The 23538-nt window shown below is 40.4% G+C and overlaps 2 protein-coding genes and 1 long non-coding RNA gene across 8 annotated transcripts in view; 2 read left to right on the top strand and 1 right to left on the bottom strand.

The window, feature by feature from the left end:
• Positions 1–23538, bottom strand: part of LOC105561386 — a 26742-nt gene continuing 3204 nt past the window's right edge. Inside the window, exons 1-20 of one of the 6 annotated variants that reach the window (XM_012011324.1) lie at positions 18595–19083; positions 12955–13068; positions 12311–12561; positions 11750–12043; positions 11062–11271; positions 10567–10911; positions 9979–10370; positions 9547–9814; positions 9221–9483; positions 8882–9092; positions 8552–8799; positions 8239–8431; positions 7925–8079; positions 7368–7673; positions 5690–5937; positions 5035–5338; positions 3684–3860; positions 1908–2069; positions 1534–1762; positions 1–1453 (exon numbers count right to left, since the gene is read on the bottom strand). In XM_012011324.1, coding sequence (XP_011866714.1) covers positions 1116–1453; positions 1534–1762; positions 1908–2069; positions 3684–3860; positions 5035–5338; positions 5690–5937; positions 7368–7673; positions 7925–8079; positions 8239–8431; positions 8552–8799; positions 8882–9092; positions 9221–9483; positions 9547–9814; positions 9979–10370; positions 10567–10911; positions 11062–11271; positions 11750–12043; positions 12311–12561; positions 12955–13067 — 4707 coding nt within the window. In that variant the 5' untranslated portion in view covers position 13068; positions 18595–19083 and the 3' untranslated portion in view covers positions 1–1115. The other 5 variants (XM_012011321.1, XM_012011322.1, XM_012011323.1 and 2 more) reach the window with 5 other exon arrangements.
• LOC105561388 lies at positions 3846–5202 on the top strand. Its single transcript, XR_001008906.1, has 3 exons — positions 3846–3924; positions 4980–5061; positions 5140–5202. It is a non-coding gene; the product is annotated as an uncharacterized LOC105561388 (long non-coding RNA).
• LOC105561385 lies at positions 14086–17251 on the top strand. The gene is made up of 2 exons (XM_012011320.1): positions 14086–15498; positions 17110–17251. Exons 1-2 carry the CDS (start codon positions 14304–14306, stop codon positions 17223–17225), a joined length of 1311 nt encoding a protein of 436 aa, XP_011866710.1. The 5' UTR covers positions 14086–14303; the 3' UTR covers positions 17226–17251.

Here is a 23538-nt window from a genome sequence, read left to right on the forward strand (position 1 = left end):
TTTGAATTTTATTTGAATGAAGTTTATTCAAAATCTTTCAACATCTGGAGCAAAGTTACACTATTATTACTGTTTCTTTACTATCATTACCCTTATATTATACACATACAATCCTCAAATAGGCACATGCAATTCGCATGCATACATACATACATACATACGCATTCACGCGCTTAGACGCAAGTTTCTACTTAAAATATCGGCCTTATCACATATGCAAAAAGAACGGAGCGAGTAAGCGTAATCATCGCGGTCACCGTCGATTTGTTACCGGTGGCAATACGAAAATTAGGTCCGCTTCTTTCAACTGCGTTACATAACATTTTCTGCATTTAAAATGTATAAAAAGATGTACCCAGACAGATGTGTACACATATCCAAAAGACGTCGTAAAAACATCTTTTAAACTTACATGTTTGAAAGACTGGATATTTAAATCTATATATTATATCAAGATTGGAAAAAGAAAGAAAAATGCAGAAAAGTATATGTTATCGAAAGTGCAGTTAAAAGAAGAATAGGTAACATATCTATTTTAATCGTTACAATACGTACGGGATGTATTTCTTTATGGATCTCGAACAATAAAAAATACGATAATAATGACGAGCGGAATGTTAAAAGTAGGAGAAAAGTGTATGAAATATATGCAAAAAAAAACGTGAAAGAAAATGCAATCGTGCGTCGTTAGCTAAATTCGTGCGGTTCTTTCTCTTTTGTATTTGTTTCGTGGCAAATATATAAGTTAACTGAGCGTCGTTGATAAATTAAAACGTTGTAACGTGTATTAAAAACCGCACAGATTTTCTCAATCAATTGTTAATTTGAAGAACTCATTTCCGAACAGTCTTAAATTCACATTTAAGAGAAGATTTGTACTTTTCACCGCGCTCGCCGAGAAGCGTCAGTGATTCACGTAATCTCCAAGCAGCCCTAATTTGTCTCGGGATTCGTGTTGGAGAAAAGAGGGGAATTGAGAAGAAATTGCAAAAGGCGCGATGAGATCTTGTTCGTGCAATTTTCTAGAGATTCGACTCGGAGGATTCGAAAATGAGCTCTTTGATAAATAAATTGTTGGTTAATCTATCGCGACCAAGAGCTGGGAGAGACGCGTGTCACACGTTGGAGTTTGCCTCTCGCCACGTGACCTGATTGCCACCGAGATTCTGCAGCCGCAGGCTGTTTCCGGGGCTGTCGTCGCCCTCATACCCGGCGTTCACGTGCCCCGCTGCCGACGTCGCAGCTGGGTGTCCCTCGAACACGTCCTTGACGGATATCTGACTACTGCGGGACGGTCGGCCCTGGATCCCAAGAGGATTGCCAGCCACACCGTAGATGTTGTTCGCGCCCAGGGTTTGCATCTGTGACTTCCGGCGCATCGCCATTATGCTGTTGCGTCTACCCTCGAACGCCTTAAACGCCTCGCGTCGCGTCGACATATTCCTCGACAGGCCTGGGAATTTCCATTCGATATTACGAACAATCACGGATATCAAATGTTATACATTCGCAATTTCTTTCTGACTCGGTTACCTGCGCCCTCGTTCATGCTGAAGAAACGTTGCCTGAAGGCCACGTCGAGCGTGTTGATTGCCTGCGTCTTCCTGCGACTCTTTTCCAGGTTTCTAATTGTTTTTCGTCTACCTGGCCCGCTACCGCTCCCCTCTTCGTAGTCGCCTTCTATCCCGTCTAGTCTCTGAAGATCTCTCACTATATCGACCGCATGTTTCGATAACAGGGCTTCCTCGGAGAGATCTTTCGTCTGCGAAGATCATTAAGCTCAGACGCGTCAAGTGGTTACAAGTCCGTCATATTTGTCGAAGCGATTAAAACGATAAACATTTTGTAACAATTCGACAAGACAGGACGCATATAATTGTATCATTTTCTAAAAGATGTATGCGCACCTTTTTGCAACAGTCTAAACTGGTGCTGGCTAGAATGTGGGCCAGTGTGCCGAATCGGTGGAACAGCATCGCGGTGAATTGTATGACCAATATCAGTGCGAAGAAGAAGACGAACACGAGACCAATCGGCTCGAGTTGCAAGTACTCCTTCGTGATGTGCACCTGCAAAATCGCAATGTGTGTAGAATGCGTTGCGATACGTGACGAAATGTCATTTTGGGAAGCAACGTTCGATGGCGATCGATATCTAAACAGAGTAGACACCTGCTCGCATAGTTTAATAAAAAAAAAGGATTGAAACTGTCAAAAGTAGTTAATACAAACTGTTATTAAATCGTTGAATTGTTCAAGTATCGAGTTATTATCGCACTAAATTACACATTTTTTAAATTATTCCTTTCATAGACATTTTATTTCAAGTTCTATTCGATAAAGAACCGATCGATCGCTATCGGAAATCATTCCTTCGTGTGTATGTATGTATATCAATTAAAAACAAATGAGTATAAGGACAGGTCATTAGCGGTTAAAGTTTTGTAATAATCGTGGTGGCTTTCGTGCGTGTTAAATTAACACACTTATGTACACACATATAAAAGATACACACACACGTTTATGAACAAAAGAAAAAAAATGAGTTCGGTTGAACTCCCGTTGAGAATACACTGAAAGCAACTATCGCGTTATGTACGTTAGTGGTGCTCGTCCGCTGCCACAGCTGGCAATATGGTGCAAGGTCAAAGTTAGACATAACAAAAGAGAGAAGAGACGCATATCTCTCCAAGAATCCACAGATCTCCAGGAATCTGTAGAGGCTCGGAGCTGAGAGTCCGTGATGTTAAGATTCTTTCGTAGAAAGACTGATCTATTCTCTTCAGTACTATTTAGTTAATTTTTTAATAACAATTTTAACTGTAGGATATAATATTAGTTTTATATAATAAAATTTTTGTTTATTTTGGCCAGAAATATATCAATTTTAATAATAATAACAACTTTCACGTTATATAATAATTTTTCTAATAATAATAATCATTATTATAGGTATTACAGAATAAAGGTACAAAATTACTATGTTTTCACAAAATTAAAATAAAAAAAATTATTGTTTCTGCCACTACCAGCTTTAACTTTCAGAAATAGATCTCATATTTGCTTCTACCTTTACATTGAATATGTAATCAAATTAATAAGATTGACTTGTATTTCATGTACTTGATTTGATCTTGTCTAATTTTGACAAAAAGGCACAATCAGGAGTATGTTATTGTGACATTAATCTCTGGTTATTCCTAGTCACTAAAAATCATCTTCATTCCATTCCATTCGACCCAGGGTGAGGATGAGGTACCTGTGCATGAGAATATTAATCGGAGACCATCCACGTGCTGTCGAACGAACCAGTTGGGTTAATGACATAAAAACATATGTACATATTGAATTGGGTGCAATGTCATCACCGAAATACAGTGCTCGCCCACGATGCATTCGTATACTCGAATAATCCAACTGATCTCAAACGTTAAAAGTCGGGAGACTGAAATTTCTAAAAGTTGAAAATCTAAAGTTAAGAAACGAATAAGTTCCGTGGAAACTTTAGCGTTGTACTTTTTAACAAGCTCCGATTTATTAATGTTATTTCATCATTTTGTCAAGTCTGATAATATTCAGGGAGTATCCGGACACATCGAGGACGATTTTAACAAAACACCATGTGTAGAACACCACCCTGGCACCGACTTATTCCTTTCCCTTTGATGCTTGATCATCGGATACCTCCGAGGTCTCCTCGACGTAGGTGATGTTGGTCTTGACGCCGAGCGGCCAGATAACGTGCAGCTGATCCTTGTTCAGCTGTAGCAAGAATACGATCAGAACGAACAACGCATTGAACATTAGAAACGCGAACACGCTCTTGTTGCGTAGCTCGATCAGATCGGCGGCGATGCGGGCCTGTTGCGTGCGCGTGGTAAATGCGAGAGAAACAGAAAAAAAGAGACGACACAAGATTAGAATAGTAAGTATAAGAAAACTCCGTCGAGCGGTCCATCGATCCGTCGATCTTTCGTTTATCTCAATTAACGATCCATCCGTTCGATTGCATTTATCTTGTAAATTTAACAAGCGCAAGTTGGAGCACAAGTTTATCGTGGACGTTTTGCTCGAGATAAATCCATGATCGAGGATGCGAGGCGCCGACGGAGCTAGTTTTACCTCCATGGTGGTATGGTCATACGTGACGTTCGTCTTGATGCCGAATGGCCACTTGATGTGCAACAAGTCTTTGTTCAATTGCAGCAGAAAAACGATCAGGACGAAGAGGGCGTTCATCATAAAAAATGCAAAGACGCTCTGGTCGCGTAGGTCCTTTAGATCTTTGGCGATTCGTGCCTGATTGGGGGCAGCATGGAGTATATTAATTCGAATATATGAAAAAAATGCATAACAAATACTTTCTGTAAAACGTATAAATCATATATCTCAAGGAACAAACCTTTCAATCACTATTCAATTTGATTTATTTAAATTGGTTTTCATTGTATCAAGAATTCTCTAATTTTTAATTTAATCATTTTTAGCCAGGGAAGATTTTCTTCGATATTTAATTTAATTAGATTTAAATTTATTATTTGGCTGCACGATTAGTGAAAAGTGGAGAATAGACTTTTGAGATTTTCATTCCTCAATAATCTTAATAATAGTTTAACAAGAAGTAATATTGAAACAAATTGATTAAAATACGAATATAAACACTTCACAAACGTGCTTAAATCTTCCTGTTTCTTCATCCTTGATCGCTTGCAGTGACAAAGACGTATCGCGGATTACTTACGTTGCGAGAACTATTACCTTCATTCCGACATGTTATTCCATTGTGTAAAATTAATTATGTTAATAATTAGTATTTTTCTGTAAAAGTTTATAGAATTTTAAGTTTGAGTGCAAAATTAAAATCTTTTTGATGCTTACATACAAAAAAATGTAATTAGTAAACATTGTCTGAGAATTCTCAAAATAAAAACTGAATCTTAAAAGGAAAATTCCAAAAAATTTTTCTCATTTCTTTCATAGTTTCAGAGAAGTTCCAGAAAAGATTGAATAAAGTCCCAGTGTTTCGACGTGTTACCTTCTCCGTCTTGTCGTCGTCGATCGGGTAGAGATACTTCTCCAGCAGATCCTTCCAGAATTGTTCCTCCTGCAACGATAACACGTCCACCTCGCCCTTCTTCAGGCCGTCGTCGTTCAACCAATATGGTCGCGAGAGGAAGTTACTGCCGTCGCGATTGCCTTCGGTATTCTGACTGGTCACCGTCTCCGTCTCGCTGCCATCCTCGTCCTCGGGACCCTCGCCGATGGCACCCAGGTGATCGGCGGTGCGCGAACCCACAGAAGAGGCTCTCCTTCGTCCGTGACTATGAGGATCCACCGCTCTATAAGAAAAGATGAATCAATTTTCCAATCTTCGAGCATCTGATTGAAAGTAATTAAGTTCAAATTAAAATAACTGAAATAATAACACTGCGCTTCTTTTACATAAGTAATAGAAATGTTTATATTTTAATAGGGTATTTTTTATCTACATTTCACAAGAAAACTGATATTTTCTAGCGATCTACTTTTCCACAACGTTGCCCGTACAATCCCGAAACTTTCTCACTTCGTAAATCGGAGCATCTTTCACTTTTATGAGATCTTACTGATTGTACGGAATTTGTTTTTCTCTTGATTTTACAGTTGAGGGTAATCGTCGCTCCGGATATTATCGTACATTTCTTTCCTACCTCTCGATGGTCTCGAGTCGCTTGCCAAGCTGCTCGAGCGACTCGGCGATCGCCACGAGCTGTTGCTTCTCGGCGGAAGGCTTGCCATGGGTGCACATCAAGCACTTGAACAAACCGGCCAGCGATATCTCAATGGAACCCTGATCGTCGTCATTGGTGCCCGCACCGTTCTGCAGGAAACCTAGCAGAGATTTCTGCTTGGCCTTGCGCTTCGCCTCCTCCGCCTCCCGTTTTTCTTGTTCGAGTTCCTAAATCGCACCAACGATTATGATAAACACGGAAACACGATCCTTACTTGTCGTGTGTTGTCGTAGTTAAATAAATTATATAAGTAGATTATTAATAGACCAAAGCAACGACCCTCTAACGGCTTTAAAGAATACAAACTTTCGCGTTATAAGCAGAATGATTTTAATAATAAAAAATCTTCTTTTCAATCTTCTAAATGTACAATATTATACATTTAATTACACTTTAATATTATATGTACATATATCTGACAATCAAATTGTAATTAATTTATTTTTAAAATTTTATCTATATAACATATGTCTATCCAATATTTCTATAATTTACTATTATTAACTCTTACTGGAATAAAATCAACTAGTTATTAAAATTAATTTAATCAAATTCTAAAAATTCTTTTCATCTCTTAATTCTCTTTAGAGACTGATGAAATAAGTTTCTAAACAATCTTAATGTTAGTCAAACCCAAAATTCTCTGTGCCTTAAGTTGTATTCTTCGACGAGAGTTAAAAAGCATAAAATATTCTTACGTGTGTACAAAGTTGCGAAAGCCGATAGATTCGTGAGTATTTACATAGGTATATACATCTCAATCAGTGTAGATTAGTCGGAGTTAGTAAAGTGGGCGAGATTAATTACCGCGCTACTCTTCTTCCTCTCAACTTCCCGCGTGCCCCATGAGATGTTGTTGAGATTGCAGAGCGAGTATATGATTAGTAACACGTACATCGAGGGCACTGCCAGGTAATAAATTAAACCGTGCAGTAGACAAGTGACCTCGTACGGGTGCAGGAAACCCGTGATCGTGAATTCGCCCAGCACGAGGAACAGGAACCACGCGCTCGGCGACATCACGGTCTCCTTCATGATGTTCATCGCGAACGCGACGACCACCGCGGTCATCACAATCGCGTACATGGTGCTGATCACGGCGGCTACTATCATCTGTCGTCAAGAACCACCAACTTTCGTATGCGTTAGTCACCTTCTGTTTTGAGTGAATAGCTGAAGCTGAAGCGCATGGCGGAGCTCTTGACGAGATAAAGCAAATATGAAATCGTTTGATCGAAGGAATCTGGATAGGATTATTCTTCCTATCTCCGAAGTGCTGTCTCATCCAGTTTATGGCACTGGAGAATATTCGCAAATAAAATAAAAAATGTTATTCTTACAACAAAGTTACTTTACGTAGCAACTCATGATTTTTATGGCAAAAAAAAGAATTCGAGATATGAGATAATAAGTATTTTTCGTAACGGCGCTGTTGTTGCATAAAAAAGGAAAAAGTATCAAGAAGAAATGGCAAAGAAAAGATCCAAAAGCCCTGAACCTTCACCCTTCCAAAGCCCACCAAGTGTATTCACCAGAGATACATTCGCATTTAATTACACCGGTGCCAAAGGTAAAAGAATAATCGATCCTAACGAACCTTCTTAGTTTTTTTCGTTTGAACCTCCCTGGTGCCCCAGGACACAACGTTAAGATTGATGATGGAGTACAATATGAGGAGCAAGTACATGGACGGAATGGACAACAAGTATATGATGCCAGGCACGATGCACCAGAATTCTTGCGGATGTAGGCAAGCTGCTATGAAGAATGAACTTGATAATGATATCAAAAAGATCGCCGATGGTGAGCCTATACCGTCCTCGCCGAGCTGTAGGGCAGTACCTACGATCACCGCCATCATGATCATCGCATACCCTGTTGACAGGATCTGGGCGCATAAAAGCTGAAAACCATTCAGCTCTTAATTTCTCCCTGTCTCACGCTTGAACATCTTCGACGTCTTCAGATTCGAATTACGCCAGAAATCGCGAATGTTGTGCGAAAGAATACATTATTGCGATTAAAATTAAGAATTCTGGTTGTAAATTTTTAGTGAAGTAAATTTCGTGGACGAGGACGATCACAATGTGCAAAACAGTGGATATTCACGAACACGTACATATACAAGCGACGAATCAAAAGGAAGATACTTACCTGTACGTTCGACTTGCATGTGAAGCAGACGATCATAAATAGCAAAATGGGAATAATATTATAGTAGAAGCTGGTCCAGTTGTCGATTTTGAAGGCCGCTACGAAGGCACCCACCAACATGAGAAAGATCGTACCGGGTCCCAGAATCGTACCACCTGTTTTAATCAAAACGCAAATTAAAAAATGGAATAACATTTTAATAATTTAAGATACTTTTATGTTAAATTATTCAAAATATATATGTGCAGTTTTATTTTATGTTAATGTAATTATAATTTAATCAATTTTCTGAGTGAATTGAGAAAAGCACTTACCCATCAGTAGGATTTGATACGAAATGTAAGGTAGCGAGATATTGTCATTAATTTTGATCGTGCGTTTCGCGTCCATCAGCAGATCCATGATATTCGCAATGGTGGAGGGTACCCAACGCCGTCGTTGATTGTAAAACTCGTTAAATCCTTCCGGTGCATGGGTATAAGCGTCGCTCGCTGCGGAATATTCCACCTACAATGCAACGGGGAAAAAAATAAGAATGATTTCAAATAAAACATGTAATTGCAAATTAATCGAATAATGTCTAGAAACTAGAGTAAAACTGTTACATAGCGGTAGCGAGGTGCATACCCTGTATCCTCGTTGCAATAGTAACGTGCACAGCCAGCGGTCTTCTCCCTGATCGTATTGCACGTAGTGTCTTGCTTCGTCGGACTTGGTCGTGTACTTTTTCATTACGTTGTCATCCATCAGTGCCTTACCACGGAATAGCGAGAAACATCCGGGACTGCAGAGCACGCAGCCGATCATGTGCTCGGTGGCTTTTTGCAACCAATGACCGATCGCATATTCGAACATCTGATACCACACCATAGGTCCTGGAACATATGCAATATTTAAATAAATATAATTACAATCTTTTTTATATTTTGTACGATTTGATTGCGATCGCAGACTTACCGGAACCAACTGGATGAATACGACCGCAAGCGGCGCCCAGGTTCTTATTCTTCTTCATCAGATCCACGAGAAGCTTCACTGCCGCCGGTTGAAAATCAATATCGCCATCGAGTGTCAACAGAAAGGTATTCTCGGCGATGACCTCCTTGCGATCGACGCTGATCGGGAGCTCCATAAGACGATGGCCCAAAAGGTAGTACATGTACATTACCTAAGTCAAAAATTGAACATCCATTTACGGGATAATCTTTAACACTTTTAACAACAGAGCGACTTTGCGTAACTTTCATCAAGTTAAATTCCTTCTTCTTAAATTAAATTTTTCTGAATGGACGTTACCTGACTCCACCGCTTCCTGTGTCGGATCTTGCTCTTGTCCTTCAGATGGGCGATCATCTTCGTTTTTCCGGGAAGTGTCCAAACCAATCGTCCACCATACGGAGTTGGATACTTTTTAGGCGCTCTTACGTGCATCCTCGTTTTGTGCACATCCGACGCGGCCTCGTCCACCGTGCCGACCAGTAACTTTACGAATCTGTTCACCTGCGACTCGTTCTCGTCGTGGTCGGACAATTCGAAGGCGTCGTCGAAGAATATGTGAGCTGAAGGAATACGTTCCCGTACAATAGATATTTACAAGAGGCTGCTAATACAATGTTACTCACTTTCGAATTCGTAGTAGTCGGGATCGACAACCTTGAGGTATTTCTGGGCAACGCGCCGCGCGCACTGGTCCTCGTCCAGCCGCAGGATACTCTTCAGGAACTCCATCATTTCCTCCTTATTCTCGTGCCACATGGTAGCGCAAGCATAAATCCTGGTTACGTGATCGCTGTTCTTCACCGCGGACGGAGGTGTAGTTGATCCATCCGTCTGCTCGTAGATGGTCTCGTAATCGCCGTCACCCTTCTCCTTCTCTATTTCTGCCAGATCCTGTCGATTGACTCAATGTCGATTAATTTAAGAACCGCATACATTCTCTCGCATACAGGGTAATAATGCTTTCACATATTATTATTTAAGAGAATATAAGTTATTTTAAGAACTAACAAGTTAGAAAGTTAATGTCAGCATTATTTTAGCATCTTTATACTTACTTCAACCTTGACTTCCGGCTGATCGTCCCTTCTCCGATTAAGGCCCATCGACTGGTCGATCAGCAGAGAATCGTACATTGGCACGACGAAGAGCTTCTCCGTGGACGCGAGACGCTCACATTTAGGCGTCCAGATGTGTAGGGTGATCCAGGTCTGTGACAACAGCCATAGCAGCCACACCCAGGCATACTGCTTCGACACAAAGTCGTTGAGGAAGTTTGGCAGCGGCGACTCGTAAAACAGATAATCTGGTATGGTGCCGTGGAAGAAGCAGGGATCGTTGTTGCGAAGGCCGCACGCAGCGATCAGCAGCGAGATCGACACCGGTATCGTGAGATTCACCGGGAATGCGTAACTAAAGCCTTGAATCAGGATCTTGCACGCGAATTTGCCTAGAAATGACGGAACATGTTAAAAATTAACTAATTATAGAAGATATTTTTTATCGCATGAAAATTCAACTGAGAATTTGTCAAATTTACTTAATTAAAAATACTCTCTCCAAGACAATCAAAATGTATGTTATTTACGACAGCCAAGATTATAGTATATCGCAAGTTTTATTATTTTCATGCACAATTCGCTTACCAAACACGTAGGCGAAGTAAGCGCCGGCGATCTGCAGCAGGAGAACATAGATGGGCGTGTTGAAGTCGGCGTTGATGACTTCGGTGATATCGCCCGTCAGAATCTCCGAGAGATCTGGCAAACTGCCGCCAGTTATCGACTTGATGGACGTGACTGTGATCCTGTGATCGCCGAAGGCGCTACTGAACATGGTAAAAAGGTGCCCGACATTGTCACCTTTGAGATGTAGTATCAATACCGAGCTGACGAAGAACGCCACAATCTTCCAGACAGACACCAACATATAGGTGAAGTAACGTGTCAGTCGCATCTCTTTCTTCACTCTGCCGAGTGATCTGATTAAACCTAAAGGAAAAAATTAGAAAGAGAAAAAATAAGAAGCATTTTTTCATATTTTCGAATCAACATGACGTAAATTTAATAAATGCTTTTCTTATTTTTTTTCTATGACTCCATTTTAAGAATTTGGCCGTAAAAATAAAAACGGGAACTCACCAATTCGACTCTGCGTGGAGACATAATTTTCCCACCAGCCGCAGGAGACGAGAAGTAGCGCGACGGGAATCAGCCATAAGGATCGTCTCGAGCTGTCCAGGAAGGGCCAAAGGATAAAGCTGGTCGCCTGGGCGGCTAGGGCAGCGAGATCGACGAGAACGAGGACGAATCGTTTGGACTCGTCTTTACTTTTGTTACGGGAAAGTAGGCCTGCGAATGTGCGCAGCATATGTTTCACTTTGCCTATTCTCGCGCGATCACTACTTTCATGATTATTCGCACAGCAACACGGAACCGTGGAAAAATCGAACGCGAAAGTCGGGCAATCGTGATCGAAAGCAAGCGGATCAGCCTGCATTTCTTTCGTTTAATACAAATTATTGATCATATACACTGCATCGTTTAGCAAATACCATTATACATTAACACATTATGTACAATTAATATTGCAAATGACGAATTAATTATTGCCGTCCGAATTAAATTAGATTTATTAACATGGGTAATGGTGTTATTCCTTTTTTATGTTTTCTTCTTTTTGGATAAACCTTATTCCTATATGTATTGCTTTTTAAATGTATTTTTCACTTTTCTTATTTTATTCTATACCATAATTCTTTATATAGTTAAAGTTCAAATATGATAAAATCAAATTAAACCGAATAAAATTAAATTGGAATCAAATTACCCAGCAACCCAGGAACGAAGCATACGCAATTGGTCAACATCGCCCCCTTGACGACGTCGAGTTCCGGTAGCACCGCCAGGAACATCAAGGCCAAGCCCACCACGTGAAACGTTTCCATGATGGAAACCACGAGAAAGTGCGCCGATTGTGGTTTCTTCCATGACTTGAAGATGCACATGCGAATACTGCGCACTAGTGTGCCGAACTCTGGCACCGCGAATGCGATTATTATGCACCATATCCATGCGATCCTCTCTTCTTCGGGCAATGTCACTATATATTGGTTCTCGCGGTCTACGAGAGAACATCACACGATAAAAATGATCTAGAATTGAAACTTGGAAATAATTGTCGAATATTATAAATATATTTGTCATCTTTTTCTTTTCTTCGATTTTTGTGTTTACTTAAAAATAAAATCGTTCATTGAAAAATAAAATTACTTTGTTTATAATGTAGAATTTTTGCTGTCCGAATTAATTAGAATTGAATTAATTTTATTAGATTGATGAAGTTAAACTTTTCGCCAGGGTGAAATTTACATTTAATTGTATGTCTTACCCAATTGTCTGTTGCAGTAGAGTATTTTTCTGTCTTGCCGGAGCTGCGACGTCATGAAGAGAATCGTACCCTTGGCGACCACGCCGCTTCCCAACACTATGACGAAAACAAACAGGTAAACGAAGACCTTGATTACCTGCACCATCCTCTCCATGCATTTCTGGTTTGCCGTGGAACTCGAGTACGAGTCAGTCTTCATTGGCGGATTCCGAAACACGTCCCATCCTTTCGTCTCGACGATCGTGCGTTGGCTACGTTAAAAAATTAATTATTTATTAATAAAAACATTATTGATTGTCAAATAAACTTTAGTCAAATTTAGTAGTTTTTCAAATCTGTGTGAGAGAGAGATTTCATTCTTTTGATAATTTGAATAATTTAAAGTAACTTAAACTAAATTTGCTCTTAGCTTTAATCGAAATAACACACCTTTACCTAATAAATTTCAATAACACTTATCTTTAATTGAAATTTAATTTAACTTTCAGTAATCCAATATCTTACATGTTCTCTTTAATTTCTGATTTTTCTCAACTCTAATTCCTTCATCTCGATTTTTAATTTTATTTAATTTTATCGTCCTTGAAATCTTACAATTAGTTTCCAGAGAGAAGAAATTATTAACGATGATGAAATCGTCATACCTTCCGGCATAGTCCTGAGTCAGTGGAGTGCTTTCACCATCTGAAAAATCATCCGGGCCGGTCACAATGCCACCTCCTGGTATTACGCCATTCTGATGTTGATTCTTCGACATTCTGCAAATTGATAATCTCTATGAATCTTATATTCCCAATTCTTTTGTTTTTAAACAACTAATGCAATTACTGAAATTGAGACTGTTAGAAATAATGAAAAATTCGAGTGCTACGAGAGGGAGTGCAAAAATCGAAAATTGCAAGAATCAAATCACATCGACATCTGGATATCTTTACTAAGGATCTGAAATTATATTTCTAAATTTATATAAAACTAGCGGCCTTACCCGGCTTCGCTCGAGCCTCCTTTCTCTTGAATCACCTTTTTATGAATATCATTCTTATTCAATATCTTTTTTTAATTTCTCTCTTTACATATATGTATCTTAATTCTATTTAAATTAATTTTTCCAGTTTTTCTCTCAGGTAATATCCAAAAATACATAATACCGATCCCAAAAGATCTTTCTTTCCCCAAAACTACAGGATCCCGAACTCAAAGTAAAACAGGCCGGCAAAAAAGGTATTTTTATACCTTATAAAAAACAGAATAGGTGACCCCGAAGGTTTTTCGTGTGCTGAACACAAAACCGTGGTTCGTTTTTCTCCAGCACGTCAGAATGCTGAGATATTATAAACTAAATATGCAAAAAAGACCATTTTGAGACATATTTGAATTTATGTCACACGTAGAGGATTTGTTTTGCTTATTACCGTTTGTGGTATCTTATAGTACAAGTTTTTCCCTGTGTGCTTTTGGATGGCAAGGCGATTCTTTGTCGTATGTTCACGCGGACCGCTGGTTTTCAGTACCATATTGCCGTTTAGTCCCAGTCTACAATAGAGATTTAAACCCTAAGCCTTAAAAAATTAATCACAGTCGCGTATTCTACTCATACTTGACCGTGATTGGCCGCAATTTCTTAAAGCTCAGGGTTTAAATCATCTATTGTAGACTGGGACTTGGGGGAATACCGTTACGATTCCGGGTATATCAAGTGATAGCCCTTTTTACCGCGTGTGTTCACATTTAAACGTTTTACGATATCGCGGTGTGCTCGCGAGACACGTGGGCTTTGCCTCTATATTCGAAAATTTTTCGCTTACGTAAGACATTCCTGTTTTTTGCGTGTGTTAAGAGTGACGCAATACATACATTGCCTTGTACGCATTATGTTCGTGACACTGATTTGTACAGTGTCAGAAAAGTGCGCGTACAGAGAAGTGCCGTCGCGTCCGTGCGTATTTAAAAGTTCGTCACGTCGCTCGTACAACTAAGAGAACACTTAAAGAAAATGGAACGACAACGACTCGAAAATCTTTCTCTGGAAGAGCTGCAGAGTGAAGCTCGTCGTTTGGGTTTGAAACCGCCTGATACTCAACCGTGGTGTATTGATGCACTGATGTCTTTCTACGAGAGAAATTCCCTTCCCCGTGAAAAATCAGCATCTGTTTTACCGCCGGGTTCGTCCTCGGATACGTCTTCATTGGCTGCCATGAATCCAGGAACAAACACTGCGTCAAGTGAGGCGGTGCCCCCATTGTTTTGCTCATTACTGCTGGACCAGATGAGACAGCAGCAGGAAGTAATGAAGAAGGTGTTGGACGCGCTGACACTCTCTCAAAGCAACCAGGATGCTCATTCGTCAGCGGGCATGGCGAATTCGCCAGGGAACCGAAGTGACGTGTCCCATGAGTCTAAAGTGCAGCGTAATCCAGCCTTGGCCTCAGTATCCCCGGCGCAAGCAGTTAAGTTGTTACAGTCTCAAATCTCCGAATTCGATGGATCGGAAGACGGAAATGTGGATCTGTGGTTACAAAAGGTAGAGCAAGTCTCACAGATACACGGTGTATCTCAAAAAATTACATTTTTGGCGGCTACTGCCAAACTGACTAAGTCTGCACGCCGTTGGTATGAGCTCTGCAATGGATCCGCCATTGAATCTTGGACTGGATTCAAGGAGGCCGTCAGTAAACGTTTCAAAAGAAGAATTTTATTTGACGTAGCTACGCAGAAAGTAGAGGCACGCACGTGGATGTATTCAAAGGAATCTTTTCAGGAGTACGCCTTGGATAAATTGGCTCTTATGAAAAATGTGTGTCTACCCGAACAGGAGTCAATTCATCTCTTGATCAATGGAATCGGCAGCAACGCGCTTAGAAGCATAGCGACATCTCTGCGGGTGGATACGGTAGATGAGTTCTTGGAGGCAATGCATCCGATCACCATCTTTTTTGGAGAGAAGTGCAAAAAGGGATTTACGGGTTCCCCTAAGTTTGATAGGAAAAAGGCATCAGGGAGTTTCTCCAACAAAATGGAACAGCAGCAATCAAAGAGCCGAGGCAAAGGACATGTTCGTGCCGACTGTGCGAAGCTCAAGAAGAAGGAGCAGCAGCCCCACCAAGTCAAGGATTCGTCGTTCCAGGCGTCAGTCTCAGCTGTAGTCGAGACTGAATCAGGCGACGAGACAGTTGCAGTAATCAACCAAGGTTTGCATAAAACACTTGAAACTGGAAAAATTGTATTGTCAATCTCAGAAATTAACGGTGAAACGTGTAATTTAACAGCACTCTTAGATATAAAGAGTTCGATATCCTTGGTTAGTCGAGAGAAGACCTTATTACTTAACGACAATCAACAATTTTTCTCCTTTCTTCGTCCACGCGCCAATTATAATGATAGATTGACGATTAATTATCACTCGCTGGATTAGTCAAGACAAGTCGCGATCCGCGTAGCCGACCTTATAACGTTCAACATACGATGACCTAACGAACTTGGCGTTCATCGCGGCGTGATCGCGCGTTCGCGCAATTATCTCTCCTCAACATCTGGCACACGGCCCAGGTACGGCGGGGGCGCGCGTGTATCTTTGTTCGGCGCGAACCCGCGAGCCGCGGGAGAGAGAAATCCGGGGTTTCTGGTTCCTGGACTACGGCTGAAAGTGAAAGGGAAACGAAACGAACGACGTGGCAGATAACGTAGCAAGGACGTCCACTGTAACTCGACGGCTCCGCCGCCGTTCCGCGGCCGTTGCCGCCCTCGAGGCCGCGCTACGATATCCCCCGGACCCCCGCCCGTCATTGCTAAAAATCCGTCGGCGCCGCTTAGCTAGTCCCTACGTGCGTACCCCTCTCGGCCTTTTCTTTTTCACACTCTTTCGTCTCCTCCTCTTTCCTCTTCCCCTCTTCGTCCTCGCGTTTTTTCGTCTACGTTTCTCGATAAGGAGACGACACATCGCCGCGATGTAACTGCGGAATGCGTTTTGCGAGGCAGAAGAGATCCCCATGAAGCGAGAGAAGCTTGCTTCAATTCGCGGTTACACATTAACCGATTATAGTCAATTCAATTGATTAAACATTATACGATAGTAAGTAAATTAAATGTTATATATGTATAATAATTAATTGTACTATTTATTGATCAAATGAATTTAAATTGTTAATTAAGTATTGGCTAATTTAACAAGTTTCGTCGGTCGTAAGCTCAAGGATGAAAGATTAAAGGCTGACACAAGATAAATGGAAGAACCGCGATAAAAATAAAACCTGGAAAATAGATTAAAAGTAATAATATAAACAGACAATAGCTATTTCTTGTATTCGCAGAATTTATTATTTAATTAATACGATGATATCAGGACAACCCTTTAAGTTGGATTCTTTCTCAATCGACAAAGTATGAAGGCACTCTTTTAATTTTGAGAACGTCAATTGCTGACCGGTTTTCTTATTTTTCTTTTGGTATTCTCTTTGAGTCGCGTCGAAACTGTAAGGAAGCCGCGTACCGTTAGCTACCAATTCGGAATAATAAGTTTCTGGGACGATGCACGCGATCGGGTGCGACGAACTGTTATTGCTTGCGAAAGGGAATGCGGTTGATCGGAGACAGCAGTGGAGAGCTAAATTTCTAATAATCAGTTAGCCCTGCATGAATCACGACACGAGCGTCGTGCTCTTGCATTTTATTATTACTCGTCGATTGGCGTATGCAAATGATCCATCCGATAAGAGACGGACTCGTTAACAATGACCAGTCGAAAGCATTCCTTTGTTAAGGCCAATGAAACGTTTGTTTAACAAAATATTCATTTATCGAAGATGACGAAAGAACCAAATCAAAGTTCCATTTGTCGAGGGCAATAACGGATCTACTTGTTAAAGAGAATGAGGGAAAACATATATCTGATAAAAGTCTGTTTGCCGCGAGGACGTAAAAGAGATGAGATTAGAAAAGGATAAGAGAAAAAGTCCGTTTGTCGAGGATAACAAAAGACTTACTTATCTCTCGTCGATCTTCCATTTCGAACTTTCGACGCGAGACAGGATATGCAGCGGACTCCGGTACGAGGATCGCCAAAGAATTTCGCTTGGCGAGTGTGAGTGTGAGTCACATGTGCAGAAAAGAGCCAGAGTTCTCGGAGGAACGCGAGGTCACGAGGAAAGGAACGACCTTGCCACGGAGAATATATTTCGAGAATGGATTTCAACGCGACGACGATCGGCAGCCGGATTCAGTTCATCGTCCCCGATCGCTCAATCTTTTTTCCCCGGCCATCATTCCCGACTAGTCATACAACCGCTCGATTCTTCACTGAGGAAGGAGGATGCTAGTGAGTATCGCGAGTAGATACAGTTTTTTATTCATTAATCATAATGCCTGGATCTGCATTTTTATCATCATTTTCCTCATCTGTACAAATCACTGATTGTGAGTTTCAGGCTGTATGTATGCACTACTACAGACTTCTATAGTAGCTGCGTCAACTACAGCCTGAAACTCATCGATGTATAGATGGGAATAAAGATTATGGCCGGTATTGATAGTCAGATCTTATATTCAAGACCGTCTTGAATTTATCTAAAGTTGCTGTATGGAATATTTCATTGGCTACGGAGTATCTAAAGATGATCTTGAGACGGTCTTGAATATAAGATCTGACTATGAATACCGGCCTATGAAAATGTGAATCCTACTCTCTAAAAATCAATTAGTGAATTATCACTGAAAAGAATGAATAGTCGCTGATTTACAGTTATAAGTATACCACTGCTATTTTCAGTGGTAAACCAGTGATAATCCACTGATTGACTTTTAGAGAGTAGCTGTTAGAGAGTAAAGCTGAGGTCCAGGCATTAATGAATAAGACTGTACGTACCCACGATTTCTCACCGATTACGTGTGTACACAGGATGCACCGTGATGCTCGAGTGATTTGTACTTATCTTTCTCGTAGCTAAAATTCTCTAATCGCATTTCTTCGTTCATCCTGTACTTTATTTAAGCTGTCTACCATTTTATGGACTGGATTGTATTTGAAATTAAAATTGTATAGAATTATAAAATTTTTTTCTAATTATCAAGCCAATTGAATTTATTTCAAGCATTTTATTTGAAAAAATTGATGGCTGTTTAGCCATTTACGTTAAGCAAAAAGATTTCACTCTGCGCAAATATGTACTTGGTGAAATTATATATATAATAGATGTTATTTAATAATATATTAACGATTTAATTAACGATACTTATCAGCACAATTGAATTTAGCTCGAGTAATCGCGAAAGAAAGAAACTCGCAATCTTACCTCGCAATCTCTCGAGAGGTTCGCGATCGAAAACTCTCTCGTAAATTTTCCGCCAAAACTCCGTAGTGTTATTTTCTAAATTCTTCTCGCTATCGCAATCGCAGCTCATTCGCAACTCCGCGCACACCGCGCGCGTTCAAGTCGCTTGAAATTCTCGACGGTGGCGTATCCCGCCTCATAACGCGCTTACTTTCTCTTCTTCCCTGCGTGTCACGCCGTGGTAACGGTAACGAAATCTATTTCTGCGACCGGAGACAGCTCCCGCGATCCATCGCTGGTCCGCAACGCGATCGTCTCGGATTCGCGAGAACGCAGGAAGTGAAAACTGAGGAAGGAGGGATTTTCTCGCGACGCTCTCCTCGCGAGAGTCCCACCGATCCTATCTGTTATCCGGCCATGTCGCACCCTCGGATTTTCAACGCACGACGGACTCTTTCCGCATCACGAATCGACAACACGCGATTCCGCTAACTGATTCCGGCAGTATTGACGATGAGAAACCCCCAACGTCGCGCGCGACCTTTGATATCGCGATAATATATTTTTCGTTACACACACAGTGGGGAAAAATGGGAAGACGCTTATTGCCGGATTCAGGGAATTTACTCGACGTTAATATCGATAATCTCGCCTACTTCCCCTTAGCCAGCAATTAAAGGGATCATAGAGAATTATTGACGCACGTGACGTCACTCGCGTATCCGATAAAGAGCTCGCGCGTTCGATGACAACCGCGAACAAGCATTTTGCGGTTGAAAACGCGCTTCCTGGTTGCGTTATCGCGCGTCTTTGTGTTGCCGACACGTAGACACGGCTATCGATCTTACGCGCGCCACGATCCAACGCGGGCGGGATCGATGGATCGTCAAGCGCAATTACACGCGGATCGGCGATAGTGAAAGTAACGGGCGCAAGGTCACGCCGTTCCATAAATATGCAATTATCGTCTCCCCGGGGCCGCGGTCTCTCTCGCAATGCACCGTCACGGGGATTCGCACGCCGCCCCCTTACTCATCTCCCAAGACGATCAATGAAGCTCTTGGGAGTAATGCGAGACCGTTTCGTCACGGCGCGCGTTCACGTTGCACGTTCCCGTTACGGTAGCGTCTCCGAGTCCTTTCGTCACCTGGATCTTATGCTTCGCTACATTTCTTAGCCCTTCGTGTCGTCGAGTCAAGCGAGAGTATTTCAAATCTTCAAGTCTGCATTCTATATAACTTTCACCCGGCTTGATATTAATCATTTTTATGATAATCTCGCTCTATGCTCTATTATCTTTCGTTTCTTTTAGTCTTCGCGTCTTTTTGTCACCTGAATTTTATAGTTCGCTTAATTTCTCAACCCTTAGTGTCGTGAATCAAGCGAGAGCTTGAAATCTCCAAGTCTCAACACATTCTACATAACTTTCACTCAATTTGATGTTAATAATTTTTATGATAATCTTGCCCTATGCTCTATTATCTTTCGTTTCTTTTAGTCTATTATCTTGCATTACTTTTGTACACTGTTTGTCAATCTCTCATCTCTTCTCTTCTCATCCCGTCGTCGCATCGCAATATTTTAATCACAATAAAACGATTGTGCACTGTTCTAATATTGATAATTGGTCTTGACGTCACTTTGCTACTTGGGAAACGTAAATCTTGCATTCTCGTAATATTAATAATTGTAATGATAACTCTCATTTCACATTTCCATTACGCAACCCTGCTCGGTATCATTACGTCTTTGTCTTCTGGCACATTTTAACGCGAAAAGTTCCAAGGCTTTAGATGTTAGTTGACCTAAACGAACATAACGTTATTTTAGGATGTCGTAAATATTCGAGTTGTCTCCATTGTACCCTCCCTGATCGTCGGATTCTGCGCTTGGCATGCATGAAATCCTGAAATCTCGGAATCCTAAGCTTCCCGTATGGAAACTTCAGTCGCATAGTTCTCGCGTAACAGCGTAAACGGGGCACGCAACAAAACTACTTTCATTTCTGCTCGCGGCGATTAATAAGTAGGAAGTTAACCTAGTAAAGCTGTGATTATAGCATAAAGGCTCTTGGTTAAATCACAATTCTATATTTTCTAAAGTTTACGGTTTAATCTCAGAGTTCAATCGGTAATCATTTTAGAAATTTTATAGCATGGCAAATTCTTGAAAGACTTTCGAACCACCAGAATAGAGAGCCGTGATTATAATATAAGCAAATTTAATTAAATCGCGACTGTTTCTACTTTCTAAAAAATTCTCGATTTAATCAAGTTAAAGTATCAAATAGTTGATAATTTTAGATTTTGGATATTTAGAATTTTAACGAATCTTTGAACAGCTCTTGAGCCGTTGAAAAGAAATAAAATTACAATCTATAAAAATTCTTGGGTACATCAAAATAGTTTTTTTAAATTCTTGAAATCATTTTTGAACGGAATTATTTTCTTGGGAACACTTAATTATTATCAGACACATTCTAATACATTTCATGAAAGATAGTTCGTTATTAAAATTGCATTATGTCAAATAAAATTAATGAGTTAACATTTTCAAATGGTATGATAACGATAATAATATTACTTAATAATACGATAATAAATAAACGATAAGATTTTAAAACAATAAATAATAATCCAGAATAGCGCGAAATAAAGTATTCTTCCTAAAAAGGATTGATCGCTAATCAGCAGCAGCTGCTAATTACCAATGATGTTAATAAAGACAAAGTGCACATTGGCGCTCGCTGATGAGATAATTGCTGAGAAGGAAGATAATAAATGCTTTCATACTTGCTGATTGGACGATTCGTTTTCTATTGAATCCTTATCCTCGATATCCTCGCGACGCAGGCAATCATAGTCGATGCGCAAAACCGAAGGGTCGCATCCGTTTCCTGAATTCACCTCTCCAGGATGCTCGAGTCGATCGACAAGGCTGGTCGTTCCACTGTAGTTTCGCACGCTCTCCCCCTCTCTCTTTCTGTCTTCTCTCACTTATGATGTATCCGTTTACGTCGATCGCGAACACCGTGAAGCCGTGGGTGTCATCTGGTACTTTGGACGGCGAGAAAATTGTCACAACATCGACGACGACGACGACGACGACGAGGGCGACGAGGACGACGAGGACGATGGTTGATGAGATCGCGTAAGATCACCGGAATCGGTCAGGTGAAAGCGGAGTCGAGGTGAACGTCGGCCGAACGACGACTGCCGTGGCATCGTCTACCAAGGTACCGGAGGCAGTTCCCGAGGAGGGCTTCCCCCCGCCTGCCGTTCGGCAGAGTACTTTCACGAGAGAGTAGGTAGAGAGCGAGAGGCAAGAGCCGAGGCGAAGCAAAAGTGAGAGATTTCAACGCGAGGGACGCGGACTCGCGGGCTACTATCGTTCGTCCTGGAATGCGAAGTCATCATTTTCGAACTGTTACAGAAAAACTCAATTTTCTTTCTTAGCCTTTCGATCTACCAGCGTATTTTTTCCTCGACGACAAGTCGAGAGGGTCGAATGTCCGTTTCTTCTCGTATACGAACTCTTGCTCGAGATGTTGAAGTGAGATGGTGCCTGCAGATTGGCAACGCGCATCGCGATCGTGCGAAACGTTTTGCCGATCCACTAGGCGAACGCATAGTTTCAAAAAGTTTCTATAGAAACACACTTTATTTCTGAGAAATGTGGAATGTTATTATATTATATAATTGGTTTTTTTAATACTTTTAATTTAATTTTATTTAATTAGGCTACTTTAATTACTTATTAGCAAATAAGTCAAGTAAATAAAATGTTAAATAAAATTACTTATTAACAAAGTTTTATTTGAAATTTTTGTATTTAAAATTTAATTTAATTTTAATTTAATTAATAGTTTTATTCACTTCACTTACCATAACCGTCGTAAAGTACTTTTATTTACAGTAATAAATAAATTTTAATTTATTAACTTTTTCACTTTTGTCAGATAGATCTATTGTCATTTATCGTAATTTATGATTATATTGATTAATCCATGCAAGTTTAATATTAAAAAATAATTATCTTCTCGACAGAGTCGCAATTAAATTGTGATTTACGCTTATAAACAACAAAAATTTATAATAGTTTTACTTCCAAATGGTTCAATTTGACTGCTGTTTCTAAATTTAAGATTCACAACAGGAATCTGTTCGACAGAGACGAACGATAACGATCCGGAAGTTGCTTTGAAATGTTGTCTTGGTATAGAAAATAATTTCCGCAGAGACAAGATTTTCGTTAAAGTCAACACGTTACTGGACGAATTTATATGTACGATACGAATCGTATACGTACATATACATAGTATGCATTCATATACACACGTGTGTATAAAAATTGATTCGCCCTCAGATCTAGGGCACCCTATACACGCATACGTTATGCGTATGTGTACATATACATTTACATCATCGGAATCACAGATCACTCTTCGCGCTATTAAGATATTATGGTACAAAGTGGCAGAATGGTTGAATAATAATAATAGTGTACCGCTCGATGCAAAAGCTGACTACAGCGTACGCATTTCAATTATACTTCAATTGCTTCAAATTATTTCGATGTTACGAGCGATTGTACAGAAGCACGTAATCTGGCAATATTACACTTTTGCCGAAGTAATTGTAATGTTATGTGTAATGAAAATTTAATTCATGCACGCAAGTCAAAACGTTAACGCGCTCCGTCAGGAAATCATGAATCGGCAAATTGTTCGCAGTCTATCAAGTTATACCGATGTGGCGCCAATAATGCAAAAAACAGTTGAGAGGAGATAATTCCTCGCGCGTCGGTCGCGTTCGAACTCTGCTGACTTTTAACCTACGTGAGAATTGCAACTGAGTTCAGTAATAAAACAAATTAGATTGCACAATGAAAATAATATTAAAAATGGAAAATCATATGTCATTAAATGAAAATTAGCCCAGCGCAAATAACAATAGCACACATTGT

The sequence above is a fragment of the Vollenhovia emeryi genome, unplaced genomic scaffold, assembly GCF_000949405.1.
Source record: "Vollenhovia emeryi isolate VEMERY1.0 unplaced genomic scaffold, V.emery_V1.0 DF939207.1, whole genome shotgun sequence".
NCBI lineage: Eukaryota > Metazoa > Arthropoda > Insecta > Hymenoptera > Formicidae > Vollenhovia > Vollenhovia emeryi.